This window comes from Ixodes scapularis, unplaced genomic scaffold (genome assembly GCF_016920785.2).
Source record: "Ixodes scapularis isolate PalLabHiFi unplaced genomic scaffold, ASM1692078v2 PGA_scaffold7__128_contigs__length_106722199, whole genome shotgun sequence".
NCBI classification, from domain to species: domain Eukaryota; kingdom Metazoa; phylum Arthropoda; class Arachnida; order Ixodida; family Ixodidae; genus Ixodes; species Ixodes scapularis.
Window position 1 is genome coordinate 18211010 of NW_024609882.1, and position 18612 is coordinate 18229621.

General features: G+C 46.9%; 1 protein-coding gene and 1 non-coding gene across 2 annotated transcripts; both read left to right on the forward strand.

Moving 5' to 3' along the window:
* Window positions 1-8153: 8153 nt before the first annotated feature.
* Window positions 8154-13517, forward strand: LOC121045546. The gene is made up of 6 exons (XM_040498460.2): window positions 8154-8287; window positions 9067-9195; window positions 9611-9665; window positions 10880-11036; window positions 12052-12344; window positions 13092-13517. The coding sequence occupies exons 1-6, from the start codon at window positions 8154-8156 to the stop codon at window positions 13515-13517; spliced, it is 1194 nt and encodes a 397-aa protein (XP_040354394.2).
* Window positions 13518-16420: 2903 nt separating this feature from the next.
* On the forward strand, window positions 16421-16493 carry Trnak-cuu. Its single transcript has one exon. It is a non-coding gene; the product is annotated as a tRNA-Lys (tRNA).
* Window positions 16494-18612: the final 2119 nt, after the last annotated feature.

An 18612-nucleotide genomic window follows, 5' to 3' on the forward strand; every position in this document is an offset into this window, starting at 1 on the left:
ACCCTGGTCACTTCGCGTGCTGATTCAAACTACGGTCTTCTTTGCATTGTATACGTGTACAGCAGCAAACTTGCCATCTGCGTACTTCCAAGTTTTTTTGTTTTTTTTTCTATGTGTTCAATAAGAAGAAGGAGCTCTGCTTTTTATTATTATTATTTGGCGTGACGGTAAGTTGATAGTAGTGGAAGTCAAAATTCAACTAAGCGCCTCACAATAGCATCGTTAGTACGAATGTAATTGCATTAAAGAATAATAAATGAATCGTGTGATAACTATGCAAAAACTGAAAGCAGCTTATGGAAAAATAATTAAAAAGTAGTAGGTTGCACGGAAGGTGGCAAGTTTTAAAGACAATGTTCGCTAAGGGCGGTACACTACCCAGAAGGGTACACTTTTAAATGTTTGGCCCAGCAACGTAGACTTTCCATTTTCCCGATAGGGGGGGGGGGGGGGTGTCTCGGTAAGGATCATGGCCCGGGCCCCGGGGGGGGGGGGGCTTTTACTAGAGGGTTTACGAGCTCCGATGCCCCCCCCCCCCCCCCCCCCATAGTCTACGCCTATAGTTTGGCCTAATATAAATGAAATTTACAGACTGGCAATTGCGAGGTAGGGTGATGTGCAAACTTTCATCTGCGTACATGAGTTGTGAAAGTAGTTCTAGTCGTTTGTATCAGGAACACACTGACATTGTTTAGGAAAGCTCTCGTTGGAAAGCTAATGTAATACCCGACACTTTTCCTTCACTAGATAGACAGAAAAATGCCTGGAGAGTGCAACTGTGAAAACAAAATTAAAAAAAAAAATATTTTATTTTATGCTAATATCGTGCTGAAACTTCAAGTAAATTTTTTGCCTTTCACGTCGTCGACAAAACCTTAGCATATTTTATAAAAGAACATTCATAAAGTAAAGAAACAATGCCACAGCATTTCCCATTAAATTCGAGTTAGGAAAAACAATGAGTGAGTCTTTCCTTTTGTTCCGTTACCAAACGATAATTTTCCTATTTTAAGTTAAATTTATAACAAAAACTGGAACGGGGAAAGAAAAAACTTGTTTGAAGTGCTTTAATTTCTACCTTTTCCTGAGCATCATAAAAAAAAATACCCATGCAGTGTAAACAAATGACATTTTTTGGGAATACTAGCTCGCCCGTTGTTTGTTCCAAGTGAAACGGAATTACGTTTATTCATTGAAAAATGTGCTTGTTTTCGCTCTTTGTCGTCAAAGCTTATACTAAAAAAATAACTAAATAAAATCGTGCATATGTTTCTGCTGTTCTCACCTTGTTAGTTTAGTCTCGTTTCGACTGACTTCGCTTCGTTCGCGCTTCGAGGCTTCGCACCTTTCTTGATTGCGTCCATTGATGCATGGCGGCAGTTCTGGCGAATGGTTCGTACATTTCGCACGTGTCCGATGACGTGGATGGACTCGAGAACGAATGCGAACACCTGTCACGGCGGGTCACGATGTGCAGGCTTGACCGCTGCGGTGGCTGTGATCGCGAGGGGCGTGGTGCAAACGGAATGGCGAATCCCTGATTGGCAGTGCAAATGCATTTTTTTTTTTTTTGGGGGGGGGGGGGGGGGGGGTGATTCCGACTCATGCTTTTATACGCGTCCGTGAGCGCGACATTGCTTTTGGCGAACTTGTCTTCGCTCTCGAAGAAACGGCCCATTTTGGAACACTACTGGCATAGCTAACGCAAGACTCGGCAGGAATTCGAACCGTATTTTTCTACTGCCCATCCTCCGCCCATCCCCCAACCCATATTTATCCCAGGGTGACTACAGTGAGCTGTTCATCCTCCAATACATGATGGTACCAACAAAAACAAAGTAAAGAAAAAAATGTATTCAATTACAATTTTGCAATAATGCCAACTAGTTCGAGTTCATAATTATGTTATCGCACAGCGCCAGAACAGAAATAAAGACTCTACTTTTGCATAGCCGACGACTAGAGTCCGATTGGCGAGGAGATGTTTTGGTGGCGCCACCTCGCGGGCGCCGTCCTGTTACGGAGCTGGTTGGATCCGAGAACCGACGCGCTATGCCAAAGCACGGCCGATTAAAAACGGTTTATTAGAGAAACGTTTATGACGTTTTTGTGAGTAATCTCTAAGAGAAAAACCACCTCAAAGTTGCTTTTTATGTTACAAAAAACACAAATCTTTGAAGTGCCCAGAAATAACCCTCACTCTAAAAAAAACCCATGCGTCTGCTTTCCCGCACACCACTGGGAGAGCCAGTCATCGCAACTTACGGAGGCGGCTCAGCGAATGACAATGCCGAAACACATGTTTCAAACCAAAAGCGCAGTCTGAGTTGTGACATTAAGCAATGCAAGCGTGACGTTTTGCATTGCTTAATGTCACAACTCAAACTGCGTGTTTTGGTCTAAACATATGTTTCGACAGGGTCATTCGCTGAGCTGCCTCCGTAAGTTGCGGTGATTGGCTCTCCGAGTGGTGTGCGTGGAAGTAGACTTACAGACATTTTTTAGAGTGCTGGAGCTATCAAATACAGCTTTCGCAACGTTCTTGTTTGTTTGTTTTTTTGTTGTTTTTTTTTTTCGTTTGTTTGCTTTATTTGTGAAGTTGCTGTAGAAGGAGGTAGAAGAAGGAAGAAAATCAGAAATGTTCATAATTTCTTATATTGTCACACATGGCCCGGCCAATTCAGGCGATTGATTAATTTGTTCTGTCAAATTTTTACTAAGAATTGTTTACAAATTTAAAATCGGTCGCTGAGAAGCGCATCACGCATTATGAACATTTGGGTCCGCCAAATGAAACATACAAAGGGAAATAATTCATAGCAGGCGTACCTCATTTTTGGGACGCTGAAGTGTCACAAACTGACTATAGTTATGACATCAATCGCGAGGAGGTCTCGCACGTTTTGCGTCGACCGTTTGAATAAGCGGGGATTTAATTAAAACGATTCCGGAAGCCAGCCACCGTTTCTTCCTGCAAATTATTTTGAGGAAATGTCTGTTTACTGATTTACAAAAATTCAGAAAGGAATCAACTTGCATCTCATACCAGACCAGCACCTACAGTGCACACCAAGAGGAACCAAGAGGATACACAAAGTCGCTTTCACTGAAGTGTTTACTACGCACGCGAGGGGTTCTCAAAGTTTGCTTTCCCACTTTCAGTTTGACAAGACATCCCCCCCCCCCCCCCCCCCCGTTTTTGTCCATATCCCACTTTAAAAAAAAAAAAAAAGGAAAACAAAAACAAAAAAAACAGTACACAGTAACCGAACTTTTGAATGTTGTGTTGTGAATGCCACAGCACTCCACGACACCCTATGGGAGAAAGCTTGGGGCACTTTCGAATTTTTATCGGGCCCCGTTCGCATCGCCTTTTTATTCGCTTCTCGTGCTCTTTCTTCCTGCGGAAAGGTCGTGGTTTTGAATCCCGCCTAAAATCCTTCAAATTTTTCTTAAAGGCAAATAAATTATTTTATATATTAAGGGAAATCATTTGGGACATACGGCGACCTTTAATTCGCTTTGCATGTCATGTTTTTTAATCACTTTCATTCCACGCGTGACGTCACGTTTCCCATGAGCGTTGTAGGTTGTTTGAAATTCCCACGTGAGGTCATGCGGCTGTGACGCCATGAACCTATCGACCAATCAGGATATTGCCGTCACGCCACCGACGCCGGCTTTTCTGGGACACGAGCTCCTTAACGCTACGCGTTAAACTACACCGTGTGGGGAGTATTCACTGGACGCCATATTTGTGGGTGCTGTTTAGAGCGCATGCTCAGAACGAGCTTACATCAATAGGCTGCTAAGACCGGCACTCTTGATGGTGCGGAATGCACGTTGCAAATGAACCTTGGGAGCTCGCCATCAGCACGCGCTCAGCAGTCGCGCACACAGCTATGGCCGCCAGTGGGGGGTAAAGCGCTGGATATTATATTTTCATCATCCACATTTTTGTATTGGGTACAAAACGGCACACCACCATCCCAGCGCTTCGACATCTCAGCGTCAAAATTATTGTTAGAACGAACGCGCGTGCCAGGCTTTCAGTATTGGTAAAATGTCCTGCTAAAAATATCACTCTACCAAATCAGCACAGCGCGTGAAACAAGCTGCAGCGATGCGCTGATGTAGTGCTAGAACACCTTAGTAGTGCTGCTCATGTGTCGTCAGCTACTCATCGTCTGCCATGAGCAACAGCTTTGACGGTGCTATACAAAGCTGGTGAAAGCTCCCGTCAGCACGCGCTTAGCGCGTGGTCGGCGATATATGCTTGTAGCGCTCCGCTGCTTGTCTGAACAGGCCTTTAACCAAAAAAAGATGACACGAACATGCCCACAAGGCCTGTGGGCATGTGCAGAGGCCTTTTGTTTGGGTAAACACCGAGGTGTGAGGGTGACAAACGGGTCAGAGCGCTTCGCCAATAGTGACATCGCTAAATATCACATCATGCGGCGCACCTTAGACGCATCGTTTAACTACAGTCCATATTCCCTATACGGGGAGTTCACTATAAACGAACTTGGGACACGGATATGAGTGACTGGATAACAAAGAGAACCCACATAATAGCCACGGCAGTGGTCGCACTTTTTTGTTCCCCAACGCTCAACGTTGGGGAACACTTTGTTGGTATTTTGAGAGGTCACCGAGCTCCTAGTTCCATTTCCTGTCCTGTTCTCTGTTTATCAATGTTCGCTTACAGACAGTGTTCGCAAGAACAATAAATACCGGACTGACAAAAAAAAAAAAAAAAAAAAAACTCGACGCGAGGTCAAATGTAAAAAAAGCAAAACAAAAATGTCTAGTTTTTTGTGTGTGACCACTTCTCATTTTCTTCTATTTGTTATTTCTTGTTCTCGTAGGTCGTTTTGCGGTCTGCTTGCGCCTCAGGGTGGCATCTTTACTTGCGTAAAACCACACCTTTGGTTTGAGGATTTTTTGGGGGGGAGACAATATAGAAACAAAAGGCGCCTTTGGGAAGGTGAAAGGAGAACCTTCATTCTACGAACTTAGGGCTAAAATATGAGTCACAGTCGGCAAAAAAGCGATATTTTCACGAGCTCAGTTAAAGTCACCGTAGCTAATCGGAGCTAGCAACAGGATTCGGTTGCTCGAAAGAATGTCCACGTTGCCCGTGCCACGCCCACCCCACTTCATACCGAAAAACTCGGAAAATGGCGGAATGTCAAAAATGTATTTAAGATAATGAGTGCAAGATACTCGGGATTGTAATTAAAATAGAGTATTAAATACTCTCCATCAAAGGTATTTGCAAGATACCAAGATACTTGAAAAAGTATTTGAAATACAGTATCTTGGAGTAGAGTATTTGAGATAGGCACAAGTCTGCATATAGCCAGCGTAACCAAACAGCGCGTGAAGCCAACTCACGACATCTAAAGCTGGGAGACTCGTCGCCCGTTGAGGCAGACGAAGTTCTAGGCTGTAGAAACATACACACAACACAATACTTTAAGCGAGGGATTCAAGATATGTGCGGACTGTCCCAATCTGTCCTACCCATGACGTCACAAACGATGACGATGATAGCTAGAGAAGCGCCCCCTGTAGTTCGTGCACGCCGCCAATACTATTATCTTGCAGTTATATAATTTGATAGTGCCCTCCTGTACACTTGATTCTTGCATCATTTCGCCATGCGGTAACGAGCTAAGTTCTGGGGGACGTGAAACCTCGTATAATTTTTTTCTTTTTTGTAGATAATGCAAATGTGTTAAAAAATAATTGCTATCTCATTCGAAGGAAACTCAGAGAGCACTGATACACTGAGCTAGGAGCCTTCATCCAGGTTCCCTGTCTCGAAGACCGAATACAGCTCAGCGTGGCCCTCCTGAATATCCGGCTGGAGCATGGATGGGGTGGGGCACTCGTTGAGGACGCACCAGTTACCCACACTTCTCCTCGCGAAAACTTTATTTTCCCTCTGTCTTTTCTTCCGCGATGCGCGCTCCGTGAAAGAAGCACGTTCACCGAATTCATTTTCCGGCCTCGTGTTCCGAAAGCAGCGTCGGTCGCGCTGCTGCCTGTCTCTCTGTCACGCAACGGACACCCGTATCGGCTGCGCGCATCCGTGCCGCTTCGTTGCACGTCGCTGCACTTTGCGGCACTTGGCTACGCCTTGGCGTCACAAGGAATATCCGAAATCGGTTTAAATCGGACATCCGCGTTGGCTACATTGTGCTTCTTCGTTCCCTGTGCGGGGCATTCTCACAAAGTTCACACGGACGTCCGCAACAAAAATGTAGCAAACATGTGTTGCGTGATGTGGGAGACCAGCGATGTTTGAGCTCGTGAATAAACGAAGTGCGCTCCCGGTCATTAATTCTACTTTCGCGTTTGTCTCGTTTTCTTCTAGCGATTGCTGAATGCGCCCAACCGGAACAAGTCACCGAATTATTGAAGTATTAGTAAAACGAGTGCAACCTGAATACATAAGTATTACAAGATTTCTTCTTTTTTTTTTTTCAAAACAAGGTATAGTGTGCAATACCTTTTTTTTTGCATTGATTTATGTTTACACGTACTGGGGTGGAGATCGATTAGTCACGCCTCTAGCGGTACGCTTCAGCTGTGTGGACAACAAACCATTTTTTTTTTAGAGATACCCAAGATGGCGATTCGAAGGCCGCTCTTCGTGCGACCAAAGCTCTGGCCAGTGCGAAGCGCTCGTGGCCAGACAGTGCTAGGCGAGCTTCAATTTAATTGTTATGCTGTGTTAGTAATAGGGTGTCGCGAACCGGCCAAGGTTCGAGTTCGACCAGGTTCGACTTTTTCGAACTTTTAGTGGAAAATTCGACGAACCTTGTGTTGACGTTCGACTCGTGTGCGCATGCGGCACAGGCTGGCCAGTTGACTTCGGATTAGATGGTGATGACTAAGGAATGAATTAAGGACAGCGCTGATTGGTTATTTCAGTTAATACAGTGCAAACAATTAAGTTATTAACCTGTTCAGTGATTAGAATTGGTTGCTTTTAATTGCAACTGTTTATAAAATTAAAATAAAAATTGCATGCAAATTTTTTTTTAAACTTAGTCATGCTTGTATCAAGGCCTGGCCACACTGTCCACAAAGTCGAACCAGTCGAAACTGGTGAAAAGGTCGAAGGTTCGTCGAACCGGTTCGATTCAGTCGAACCCCGGAAGTTCGACCTAAAAGTCTGGTTCGACAAAAGTTCGCGACACCCCTAGTTAGTAAACACCGGCGAGTGGGGCCAACAAGCTCGATAAAGCGCCCCCTATAGTTCGATCTCCTGTCCAATATGCCGGCCTGTGCGTATACCTTCATTTATTCCCTCTGACCGGAGGCAAGCCACGATTATATCACTCATTTTACGGGTTCAAGGAGTAATTATTTTCTTCGGTCAGATTTTAATAATCCTCTTCGTCTTCAAAGCCCCCGTGCGAACATGAGAACAATATGGCAGCGGGTCAGAACAAAGAAGGTGAATGTCAGCAAACAACGAGCCAGCCGCTGCCACCATCGCGCAATAACTCTTCTTCAAACACTGGAAGACTCCGGTCGTGACAACCGGGAATTGCCACAACAATGGCGCATTAGTGGTCGCCTCGTTGAACCCGACGCATCATCTCGCCGAGTTGAGAGTCATCTCAGCTACTAGTGTCGCTGACCCAGTAAAAAAAGAGCCGAGCGTGCTTCTATCACCACGGGATGGACCAAAGCAGAAGCTACGAGCCGTCTCATCCAATTTATCCCTTGCTGCGTTATCGTACGCTCTGCGCGCTGCTCCAGGACCAACGGGAAGTTCACGTGACAAGCTTCTGAGCTCTGAATTGGCTCCGGTGGCTTCTAGTGTCCGCTACGGTCCACCTTGAGGTGAAACGGACCATGGCGAAAATGGGGGGACCGGTGCTGGCTCACTCGCCCTGCTCGGTTACTGGTTGGCTTGGCTGCCTGCCGGAGCGGAAATGCGACATGAGCGACATGGACGAAGACGGTCATGAACGGGCGCTTAATTGGAACGCGACACATCCTTCCGTCGTCAGGAGCGACCGTGGTACCTGGTGCTGAGGAGGGAAGGAGGGCCGGCTCTGTGGCTCGGAACAAGGTCAAGTGCGGGCTATAAAGACGGTCGTTGGAACGTTGGTGGCGAGTTCTTTGCGAGAATGGAGACCCTGGTGGTTGCCGTCGTGCTATCTGTGGTCAGTGATGCCGTCATGGCGGCCGCGACGACGGCTTCGTCCACTCCGGAGCCGGCTACGCGCGCTACTGAGGCTAAGACGTCGGATCCGCTGGCTTTGTGAGTACGCGTGGTTTGACTTCATTCTTCCCCTCACCTTCTCCTTAGAAGTGTCAGCAATTCGTTTTTATTTAATGTGGAAATTAGGTAATACTTTGTCGACAAATAGAGGTACAACATTAAATACTAGCGGTGCATCAGTTGATAACAGTCAGCTCGCGACTTTAAACTCCACTGCAAATTAAAACCCAAGCCTTTTTCAGTGTTCGTGTGTGTAATTTGAAAGGTTTATTAAATAGTTATGTTAATTTACTTTGTAATTTTATTAGGCCGTTAGATGTGTTAGTTCTGTTATGTTATTTATTTCTATTGTCATTTCTGTTGCCATTAAGTTTACCAGCACAAATTATGTATAGTAATATTGGGAAGGTTCCCAGGGCAGAGAATATTTACGCAAGAATAAATTGACATTCGCATGCTCTACAGACGGCTAGCTCCTGTTAGCTCAGTTGGTAGAGCGCTGCTCTACTCTTGGAGAGGACCCGACACTATTGCCTAAACCAAGCAATTTTTTTTTTTTTTTTTAGCGGAGGGTGAGAGTCACTCTCCATTTCAGGTGGAAGTCAATTTATTACTGGAGCACAAATTGTACGTTGTATATAAACCGACACGCAGAGCACGATTCTTTGCATTTTTGCTTGATGATCTGCTCGAACATCGCTGATGTCGTCCAGCCTACAACGCCTTCAAGAGTTCACAATTAGAATAATTTTAATTTGTTTTCTCACTGAGCACCGATTCGTCTTTCAGAGAGTTGATATACTTTTTCACTGGCGTAGCGAGAGACTTCTCGGGGAGCTGAAGTACGGCATGGAGTTTCTGGTCAGCAAGGTGTCCTTGATGGAACCTCGTCTTGGCCGAATGGATCTTGCCATCGCCAGACTTGAACGAAGCATTCATCGGGACGGGTATGACACGTCTTGCTTTCTTGGTGTTTGACTAATATAGAGACTGGTGTAATCTATATTAACGTACATCTTAATACCAACTAAAGCTTTGTCCAAACAAGACAGCTTCCATGAACGGGCAAGTGAGTCCCGTTAAAAATGAGCAGGAAGGTGGTGCCTACAAAGAGCACAATTACGTAATGAGAAAACAAGATTGACATTTTACCTATAGTGCTACATGTCCTTTCGAAACATAGAATTCGAGTTTCGTGGCCGGTACCCTGCTTCTAGTGGACGCGTGCATTACAAAACCTGTACTTTCTGTGTAATCAACTCCAGGTTGTAGCGTCAAATTCAGGCTGGTAAGAGCGTTTTTTGTCACCACACTAATACATTACACCGGGTACTACATTTGAAAATCTTGCATTTTGTTCAGAATGGCGGGACAAGGTGGACATCTATCCGCGAAGCAAGGCTTTTCTGCGACCAAGGTCAGAAGAATTCATCTATACCTAATTGCTTTAAAATACCTAGGTCTTCATCAACCTTCTATTGGCCAAACACATCCGTTGGCCAAACACATCCGACCAGAAGGGGTGCTCAATCCTGGTTTCGGATGCCGCTACCTTCTATACTTTGTTTCACCTTACGATGTAACGCAACGGGTGCTGTCTTGGCCAGGCCAGTGCTCCTCGCGTGCCACGTGACTTCACGCTCTGCGCGCCTCGCTTTGCCCAACCAGGGGGGCTATGTTGCACGTTTTGGACCCCCCAGGAGACTAGGGAGAAGGAAGTGACGTCAACAACGCTCTGTGGATGTTGATTGTTGGAGTCGCTGATGACGCGATGCGTGGTGCTGCTAAGATACGTTCATTCACACCTACGTCACTTCCTTCTCCCTAGTCGCCTGGGAGTCCAAAACGTGCAACATAGCCCCCCAGAACCTCACATGATACGCCGGTACGTCTTAGATGAAACGGAGTCTTATTCTTATTAATGGTAAAATTAGTGCTTGTAATTTAGGACGAATAGCTAGTATACCACCATAATCTATTAGGCAGTGAAGACGCACGTTCCATTATATATGCCGAAAATCTTGCTTGTTCGTGTCGTCGTATCTAAAATGGACCTGGTCCTGATTACGTAAAGGCAGACCTGCAGATTGAAGGGAGCTGGAAGATATACAGACCCGCCATTCCTCTCGAACGTGGCTTTTGCACCCACTACGAATTGTGTCGACTCCCGACATTCGTACAGGGAAGGCCTCTTTGCTCTCCCGTTAGCGTACTAGAAGAGATGGTAATTTTCGGCCTCGCTCAAAATTTTCCAGGTTGGCCGCGATAACACTGCCTATACATTATACAACCAGACAGTCTGCATACATATTCGAAGCTTACCCATGTACGAACGAAGTAAACATGCTTAGAACATGCTTTTGGCGTCTCCGCAGACAATTGTAGCATCTGGTCTGCAGAGTGTCTTTTGTTTGACGTCACACCACAGCGGTGGCGCTGCTGTCGGCACTGCGCCTGCACAGAAGCTTCACTTCACGCAAATATACGGTTTCTGCGTTCGCGCAGTTCAACAGATGGTGTCGGCAAACGCAGGCTTGTTTTGTTGCTCTGCATGCGTCAAGGTTTTCACCGGCGTGAACCCGGATGTCCGATACCCTTTCTGCACCCCTCCCCCCAATCACTGCTGCTCAGGGTCACGGTTGCGTAACTGTGGCCAACGAAATGGGCGACCAGGTGACCTCGGGCATCGCGGGACAGTTGAGAGGTCTGGCCGAAGAGCAACATCTCTTCCAAGATATGCTCCACGAGCTGCGTAACTTCACAGCTCTCAGCTCCAGTCGCATCCTCGGTACGTGAACATTCCGGGCACATTTTCCGTTTTCCGTTTTTAGCCTCGTGTATTTATCGTTTGTTTCGTGTCTTCGTGTTCGCTTCACGTCATTAGCGTATAAAGTATACGTTTCAGGTTTGGTTATGTGGAAAAATATGCATCATAAAAGAGGAACGTAAAAAGAGACACGGAAGTGACGTCACCTGTTAAACTTAGCAGGCATTGGAGAGTTTTAGTAGACCGTTCCGATGACTTCGATAACAATACCCAATATTCCGCCGCCGCCTTTGCGCATGCATCGTATCGTTAGCGGGTATCGTTATCGGGGGTATCGGAAGTGTCGGGACGATCTACTAAAACACCTCATTGTCTCGCCCACCAAATTTATCCGACGCTGGTCATGTGAACATGTCACGTGGCATATTGTGCAAGATGTTTGTCAGTAATCACCAAAGCCAACTGCAAGATTTTTTCCCGTTAGCTTCATCTTATTGGAAGGTTTTAGTAGATCCTACCGATAATTCCGATAAGGGTTCCCGGTATCCCTCCAGCGCTTTCGAGTATTCATCGTATCCATAACGATTATCGTGATCGGACTTATCGGAACAGTCTACACTCCCTATCAGGGTTTTATAAGTGGATTGTTTCGATAAATTCGATAACACACACGATAACGATCCGATGCATGCTCAAAGACGCCGGTGGAGCACCGGGTACCGTTATCAAAGTATAAGTCTGAACTATCTTACTAAAACTCCCTACTTCTGGTAGCTGGTCCGAAACTTCTCAGGCTATTGCGAAGTTCCAATATAGGTTGATGTTGCCAACGGGCATACAGTTAGAATTGTAGAGCTTTCGTAGTTTTTTCTCGTAACTCTGACAACGATACGGTTTGTGCTCAAAGGTTGCTGCTGGAGGATCGGGTATTGTTAGCGTAGTTTATGGAACATTCTCTTAAAGCTTCCTATTGTAAGATAACTCAATTCTGTCACAGTAGCGTGATGCATACCCTTCTTTTGTGTGGGAACAACAGCAAAGATGGACCAGAGCGCTGCGATGAGCCAGCCTGCCGTAAACATCCAGACAAGTCGGCCCGTGATCGTCGGTGGCGGCACCAAGCAAGCCATTCGTCCAGGGATGGATCGACCGGGCAGGCCGCTCATGGTCCCCGTGGTTGAGGTCAAGAACAACCACAAGTCGCCGACCACAGCCAGTGCCCTGTACCACGCCGACGGGACCGGCGAACGGCGCAAAGATCGACTGGGGAGCATCTTTGCCGATCTTTTTGGCGGTACCAGGGCCAACATTGCCAAGCATCTGCGGCAGGTGAGGCCAGCTCCTACCAGCTTCACTCACACCCTCCTTATTTTGTTGGAACTCGCTGCGTTAGGTAAATTTTGTGTCTTTAATTTTAGGATCGAATTTCCCCAAGGCCGGGGTCACACTGGCCATACATCATACAAAAGACAGTCTGCAAACACAATATCCGTGGTTCGAACGCCGCGTGCCCAAGTTTCTCCTTGAACTGATTGCCATGCGGCATTCGAAGCACGGATCTCGCGGAGACTCGCGTTCGAATCTGTATTCAGACTGTCTTTTCTGTGATGTATAAGCAGTGTGATTCCGGCTTTACTCCTCGCTCGAAGGATCGCTTCAGAATGCTATTTGAGAGTAGATTTGTAGGAGCACCTTTAACAGGTTCACAGAAGAAGTCATTGGTAGTTTCAAGAAAGCCTTTTTTTATGTTGTTGGTTGTTATTTTTCCGTTTATCTACTCGAAACTTCGGGACGAAAACACTAGAGAAATCACCAGCGTCGCGTAACGCCATGAAAATATTACTTCGTGTGTCGTTGGCTCATAAGTTTCTCACGGGGGTACAGGACTCAAATGTATAAGATATCTCAGACAATAAGCCTTAATAGCAAAAGAAAAGGTTTATGTCCAGTTTAACTGAGTTCCAGGGTGACTTCGACGTGACTCGACTGCTACGTATGCTGTTTTACCGGTCGCCATATTGTAGTTCGGTGCTCTCTCTTCCTTCCTCTCCCGACCAGAAGTGACGTGAACGGTGAAAACTGGGTTCCGATTCCAATGCAAGAGCAACATTCTTCTTTTATACACAGGTCACCGAAGCTATCCGTCGTGGCGCCGAGACACCGCTGGCCCACGGCAAGGAATACGTAGACACTCTGGAAGACGACATGCGCCGGCTGGCGATGGTCAAAGCGGACGTGGCCGACTCCTCGGCCGCGGCCAGAAGCCTCCACTTCCGCGTGTTCATGGACGACGCCTTCGAGCCCCTGCGTGCGTCAACTTCCAGCTTGTCCAAGGCCGTGGGCAAGCTGGAAAGGGACATGCCTCCGCTGTTGTCTCAGTTCAGCCAGACCGTGGGCAGCCTGAGGACCGTGTTCGGAGAGCTGAGGGAAGCCCTCAACTTCACGTCCCTCGGAGACGCCTACTACGTGACGCTCAGCGAAGAAGAGGACTTCTGGAAGTGACCTAGCAAGACGTGCGGATATAAGCGCCAACAGGGATGAACACAAAGGAAATGGCACGGACAAGACTAACACTTGTTCGTCTCTGTTGGCGTCTAAAGCCTAAAGTCACTCTGGCCGCGTTCACCGCAGACATAATAACAGAAGTGTCCGCTGACACGCCTCACGCAAATTCTAGGCGTGTTTGCCTTCAATGCCCCAAACATCTTCTTTTTTTTTTTTTTTTAATGATCAATGTCAGGATCGTTTCACAAGGAGGTATCATGCATGCCTGATTCAATGTAAGCAGACTGTCTTTTGTACAATGTATTAACGGTGTAACCGCGGCTAAGATGTTTCTTGTGTATCACGCACCAACCAGCCCAACAACAAGTGTCGTTAAAATCGGATGGTTGATGCGCTGTCCAAGAAACGTGCATTTGTGTTTTGGGTTTTGCGCCTTCTGGGTCTCTAATGCCAACAAAACTTGTGAACCAGGCATTGGTGACGTTGCAGGTCAACTTCATCAGCACACGCAGGGGAAGGGTTAGGATGCCGCTCGCATAGCATTGAACGTGCGATGTTATTATTTATTACAATGTAAATAAATCATTCATAAATCGCGAAGCGAGTGGTTACGGAACGGCAACGTACCTATCCGGCTATAAGTGTACGCAGTAAATGAAAGCATGCCACATACGCATGACGAGGTGTCGTAACGAAATTTTAGATTTTAATTCAATATAGTTTCCTGATAAAGTAAGGGGATGATGCTTTGGGCTTCTCGGAAGGGAAATTATCTACACTAGCTTAACCTGATACCTCAAGAATATGAATAACTGTTTTTCTGTCGTACTAATATTGTTCATCGACAATTTTTGCACTATATCCTCGCACAATCCATTGTGACTTCGGTGAATATTTGTTTCTTAGTTCCTTTCATAGCTTTACAGTTTGGTCGCCACTGTTTATGAATTTGCTTTGTGGTTACGAATGAATGACTGCATATCCTCAGGTCTTTTGGGGTATAAGTTGTGGAGACTGAAGAAAAGACAGCCGCTTCACTGGTGTCTACGCCCGTTCTACCCCGCGCTCGTCCTGAGCGCGAGCTATAGTTCGGTCTGCCTCACGAGGCATCTTTATTCTTCTTCTTTTCGATTCCCACATCATCCCCCTCTTGGCAGGGGGGGGGGGGGGGGGGGGTGGGGGGGGGGCAGGGAGTTTCTTAATCAGTTGGTTACATTTCGTCGTCGCTGAGTTGATGTTCGCCAGTTCTGGTGGTAAGGGTAGTGTTCGGCGCAGGCGTTCGGGGCAGGCACGGCCAACAATAAGGAGGGCGGCCTCGATGTCGGCAGGTGTAAGGGCCGTGATTCAGCTCGCACCAGCGCCCGCTGGCGGTCTTCTCGGTCGTGGTGAAGTGCTCCTTGATGATGTTGTTCGCATGAAATGAGTGGGACGCGGCAAAGTTCACAGATGTCGGCATATTCTTCCTCGTCGTAGGCGGCGGGTAGATCTGCAGCACAGCGCTCCGTCAGTGTCCGTCGCCGTGAAGGGATGGGGAACGTCTTCTGGTGCAGTCCCTTGTGGCACTTGAGGTTGGTGTTCCCAGGCCATCCGGGACGCGAATGTGACCATTCGACCGGCCTCCATCACGCACCAGGTGGCAGCCTCGGCAGTGCGTGGCGGTTGCCTGACGGCGGTTATGTCGCCTGGCGCGGCGCGAGTGGCCCCGTGGGTTGAATTGGGGGCGTAGGGGGGATCGGGAGCGGCTCCGAGAGCGTCGGAAGGAATGGGTGTTGCTGCGTCGAGGTGGCATGCCTGGATAGAAAATAACCATGAGCAACAATCTTTCGTGCGGCAAAACTTGACGGGGACTGTGTTTCTTTAGGACATCCCTAAAGGGTGACATGTCTAGAAACAAACGGCTTCAGATCACAAATGTTAACGGGTCCAGTTAACAACCCGTCTTCGACATGTCGTAACCTATACACCAAATGTGATACCCGTGAAACAACTTCCAAGGGACCTTCCCAACGAGGAGCTAGTGATGCCGCGAATCCCTTTGCTGCATTACTAAGCGGGTGCACGCGCCGGAGAACGCAGTCGCCTATTGAAAATTCTAGGGATCTCCTGCCTTTGGTCATATTGGTTCCTCTGATCCGAGCTGCGCTAACTCAATATTTTGTCGAGCCACTCGCACAGCGTCGGTGATTTTATCACGAAGTTGTTCAGCGAATCTCGCGTACGAGGTGTTTGGTCTTCGATTATCGTCGGAAAAGCTGTTCTCGAGGGGAAATCGCAGCTCGCGTCCGAAGTTTATTTGGGAAGGTGTGAACCCTGTCGTACGGTTCTCCGTAGTTCGAGTGGCGAAAGCCATTTCCGGGATGTAATTGTCCCAGTCTTTATGTCTCTCGGTGTATACCACTAGCATTGCTTTGAGGTTCCGGTTGACCCTCTCAGCTATGTTGCTTGAGGGTGGTAAGGAGTGGTGCACTTGTGCTGGATGCCCAGTGTTGCGCAACAGTCCTCAAAAACCTTACTTGTGAAGTAGGATGCGTTGTCGGAAATTAATTGGGAACAGAACCCGAAGCGGGTGAAGGTGTCCCTCAATTTGTCCCAAATGGTCCTGGAACTCAGTTGGCGGAGAGGGTGAAGCTCCACCCACTTTGAGAAGTGGTCGGTGACTACCAGGAGATACCTGTTTCCCTTTGGGGCTGCGTGGAAAGGGGCCCATTATGTCACATGAAACAATCTCCCATGGATAACGACTTTCCACTGACTGCATCAAACCAGGGGGTTTACCTCCCCTGGGTTTGGCTTGTTGGCAACGTAGGCAACTGCGTGTGTAGCGGAGAACATCCTGGCGCATCCTCGGCCAAGTGGCAACGCGACACAGTTTCTGGTAGGTTTTCTGACCGTCACTGTTGGCCCGGCTAGCTCAGTCGGTAGAGCATGAGACTCTTAATCTCAGGGTCGTGGGTTCGGGCCCCACGTTGGGCGCCAATGTGGAGACTGAAGAAAAGACAGCCGCTTCACTGGTGTCTACGCCCGTTCTACCCCGCGCTCGTCCTGAGCGCGAGCTAGTTCGGTCTGCCTCACGAGGCATCTTTATTCTTCTTCTTTTCGATCCCCACAAAGTACAATCGTTTACTCATAAACACACACTAAAAAAGGAGAAAATATTTGCAACATTAATTTGATGCTGAAAGCACGACGCTGCAAACGAAGTTCGGAGTTTCTAAATCAAATCAATATTCGCCCGAGACTAAGAGACATAAAACAATCACATCAAGCAGTATCTCCAACATAGCTTCATTCATTGCGCTGAGCTGCCAGAGTCCCCCCCCCCCCCCCCCACCCCCCTTTCAAGCACGTACCCAACAACAACCAACAACAATTAATAATAATAAATACTGGAAAGTTATAGACAAAAAAATTAATAATAAAAACAACTTTCAGAAATTGGTAATCTTAGGAACACACAAAAGCAAATACTCCTGCGCTTTTATTTTTTATTTTTTTCTCAAAAAGTTGTCTTACCTTATTGGGGAGTTTTAGTAGATCGTTTTGATGAGTGATACTCCACTGAGGTCCTTGCGTATACGCATCGTTTGGTTATCGGGTTTCGAGATCGGAGGGGTCGGAATGATCAACTCCATATTCAAACCCATATTTCCAGAGATGTAGCTGCCGGATGGCTCTGAAAAGTAAAAATGTCAGTTGCAGTGTTTTTTTCCACCGCAAAAATTACCTACGCATCCTCGAACGCTCACTCTGCGGCCAAATCCTGCGCTGTATCTCACGACCAGGTGTAAATAAAGCTTGAGGACTGGTCATTATTTCATTCAAAAGTTATAAGTAGTTTTTCGTGTTTCCGGTTTTTTTTTTTTTTTTTTCTCATTTGGGAGAGTTTTTCCGGAGTTCACCCCCTCCCCCTCCCCCCCCCCCCCCCCCCCAACAAATTGTGTTTTTCGCTGTCGGACGAGAAATCGGTGTTTATCGGTCCTTATGTAGAACGGACATGAAATTCCGCAACCTTGAGAGAACATGCTCGTGTACCGAATATCCTAGAAAACGACCCTTAGCAATAAAAAGAGGAGATGCAGTAAAAATCTATCCCGCCCAACACGTACCCCCTTCAAAAATAAAAATGTATTTTTGCGGACGGTTTAGTCTGGCTGTGTCTCAGATAAACACAAAATAAAATTGTAATTAAACTATTTCCTTCAGAATATAAATGTAGGAAAGCTCCGATTCGGGGGTTTTCGGTTTCCCCGATTATGATAAGACCGGCTGGGGGTTAACTTTCGGGGTTTATCGGTAACTACCGAAGACACGGAACCCTAGTTATAACCTATAACTCATAAGCTACTTTTGTAAAATTTTCTATGAGAAAAGGGCCCGCTCCCGGTACCCGACACCATTCATCTCCAGATGCGTATTTGCGCACTTCGTCGGCCACCATTTCTCATCGAAAGGGTAGGTAGGTAGAAAACGAATAGAAAGATTATCCGCGCCGCGGTGATCCTCGGATCTGGCAACCTCGTTCTTGCGTGATTATGGGTGATGGGGATGACTGCGCGATGGGTCATGAGGGGTGCTTGCATATGGAGTCCCCAGATCTGCCTTGCTACGAAGCCAAAAGCGACTGGAGGATCCTCGTCCGGATTTGGGCTTCGCCCTGCGGGTGCGTCCTATCCACGAGTCTCTTGGGTCCCTTTTCCTCGGTGGCTTCCTCATCGAAAATTCCCCAGCATCGTTTTCTTTTCTTTCTTAATTTTTCTTCTTTTTTATTCAGATAACGGCAATATTTGAAACTTGACATCTCTCAGGGTCACCTGCACTGCATTCGGGCGGAAACCGAACGTTCGCCGATGCGTAGTTCGTTTTTGTAATAAAACAAATTCCTTTTTTTTGCGAACATCTGGCATTTGCTGAGTTGACTCGAGGTTTTTTGCATCGGGGCTTTTTATATTTATGCCGTGTACAATAAAACGAAATATTCTCCGGTCAGTTTTGCGGTCGTTGCAGTTAGCACGATGTTGCAGTCATTTCAATAGAGTGCAACAAATTGCGGACCGCCAACGACGCAGTTTCTTTTTTGGTTTCGGTTTCGATT

Bases quoted from the DNA above. Each gene is read 5' to 3' on its own strand.
- LOC121045546 (XM_040498460.2), top strand. From the start codon at position 8,154: ATGGAGACCCTGGTGGTTGCCGTCGTGCTATCTGTGGTCAGTGATGCC. The intron at 8,288-9,066 runs GTGAGTACGCGT...TCACTGGCGTAG, and splicing joins ACGTCGGATCCGCTGGCTTT to CGAGAGACTTCTCGGGGAGC. The intron at 11,037-12,051 runs GTACGTGAACAT...TGGGAACAACAG, and splicing joins CAGCTCCAGTCGCATCCTCG to CAAAGATGGACCAGAGCGCT.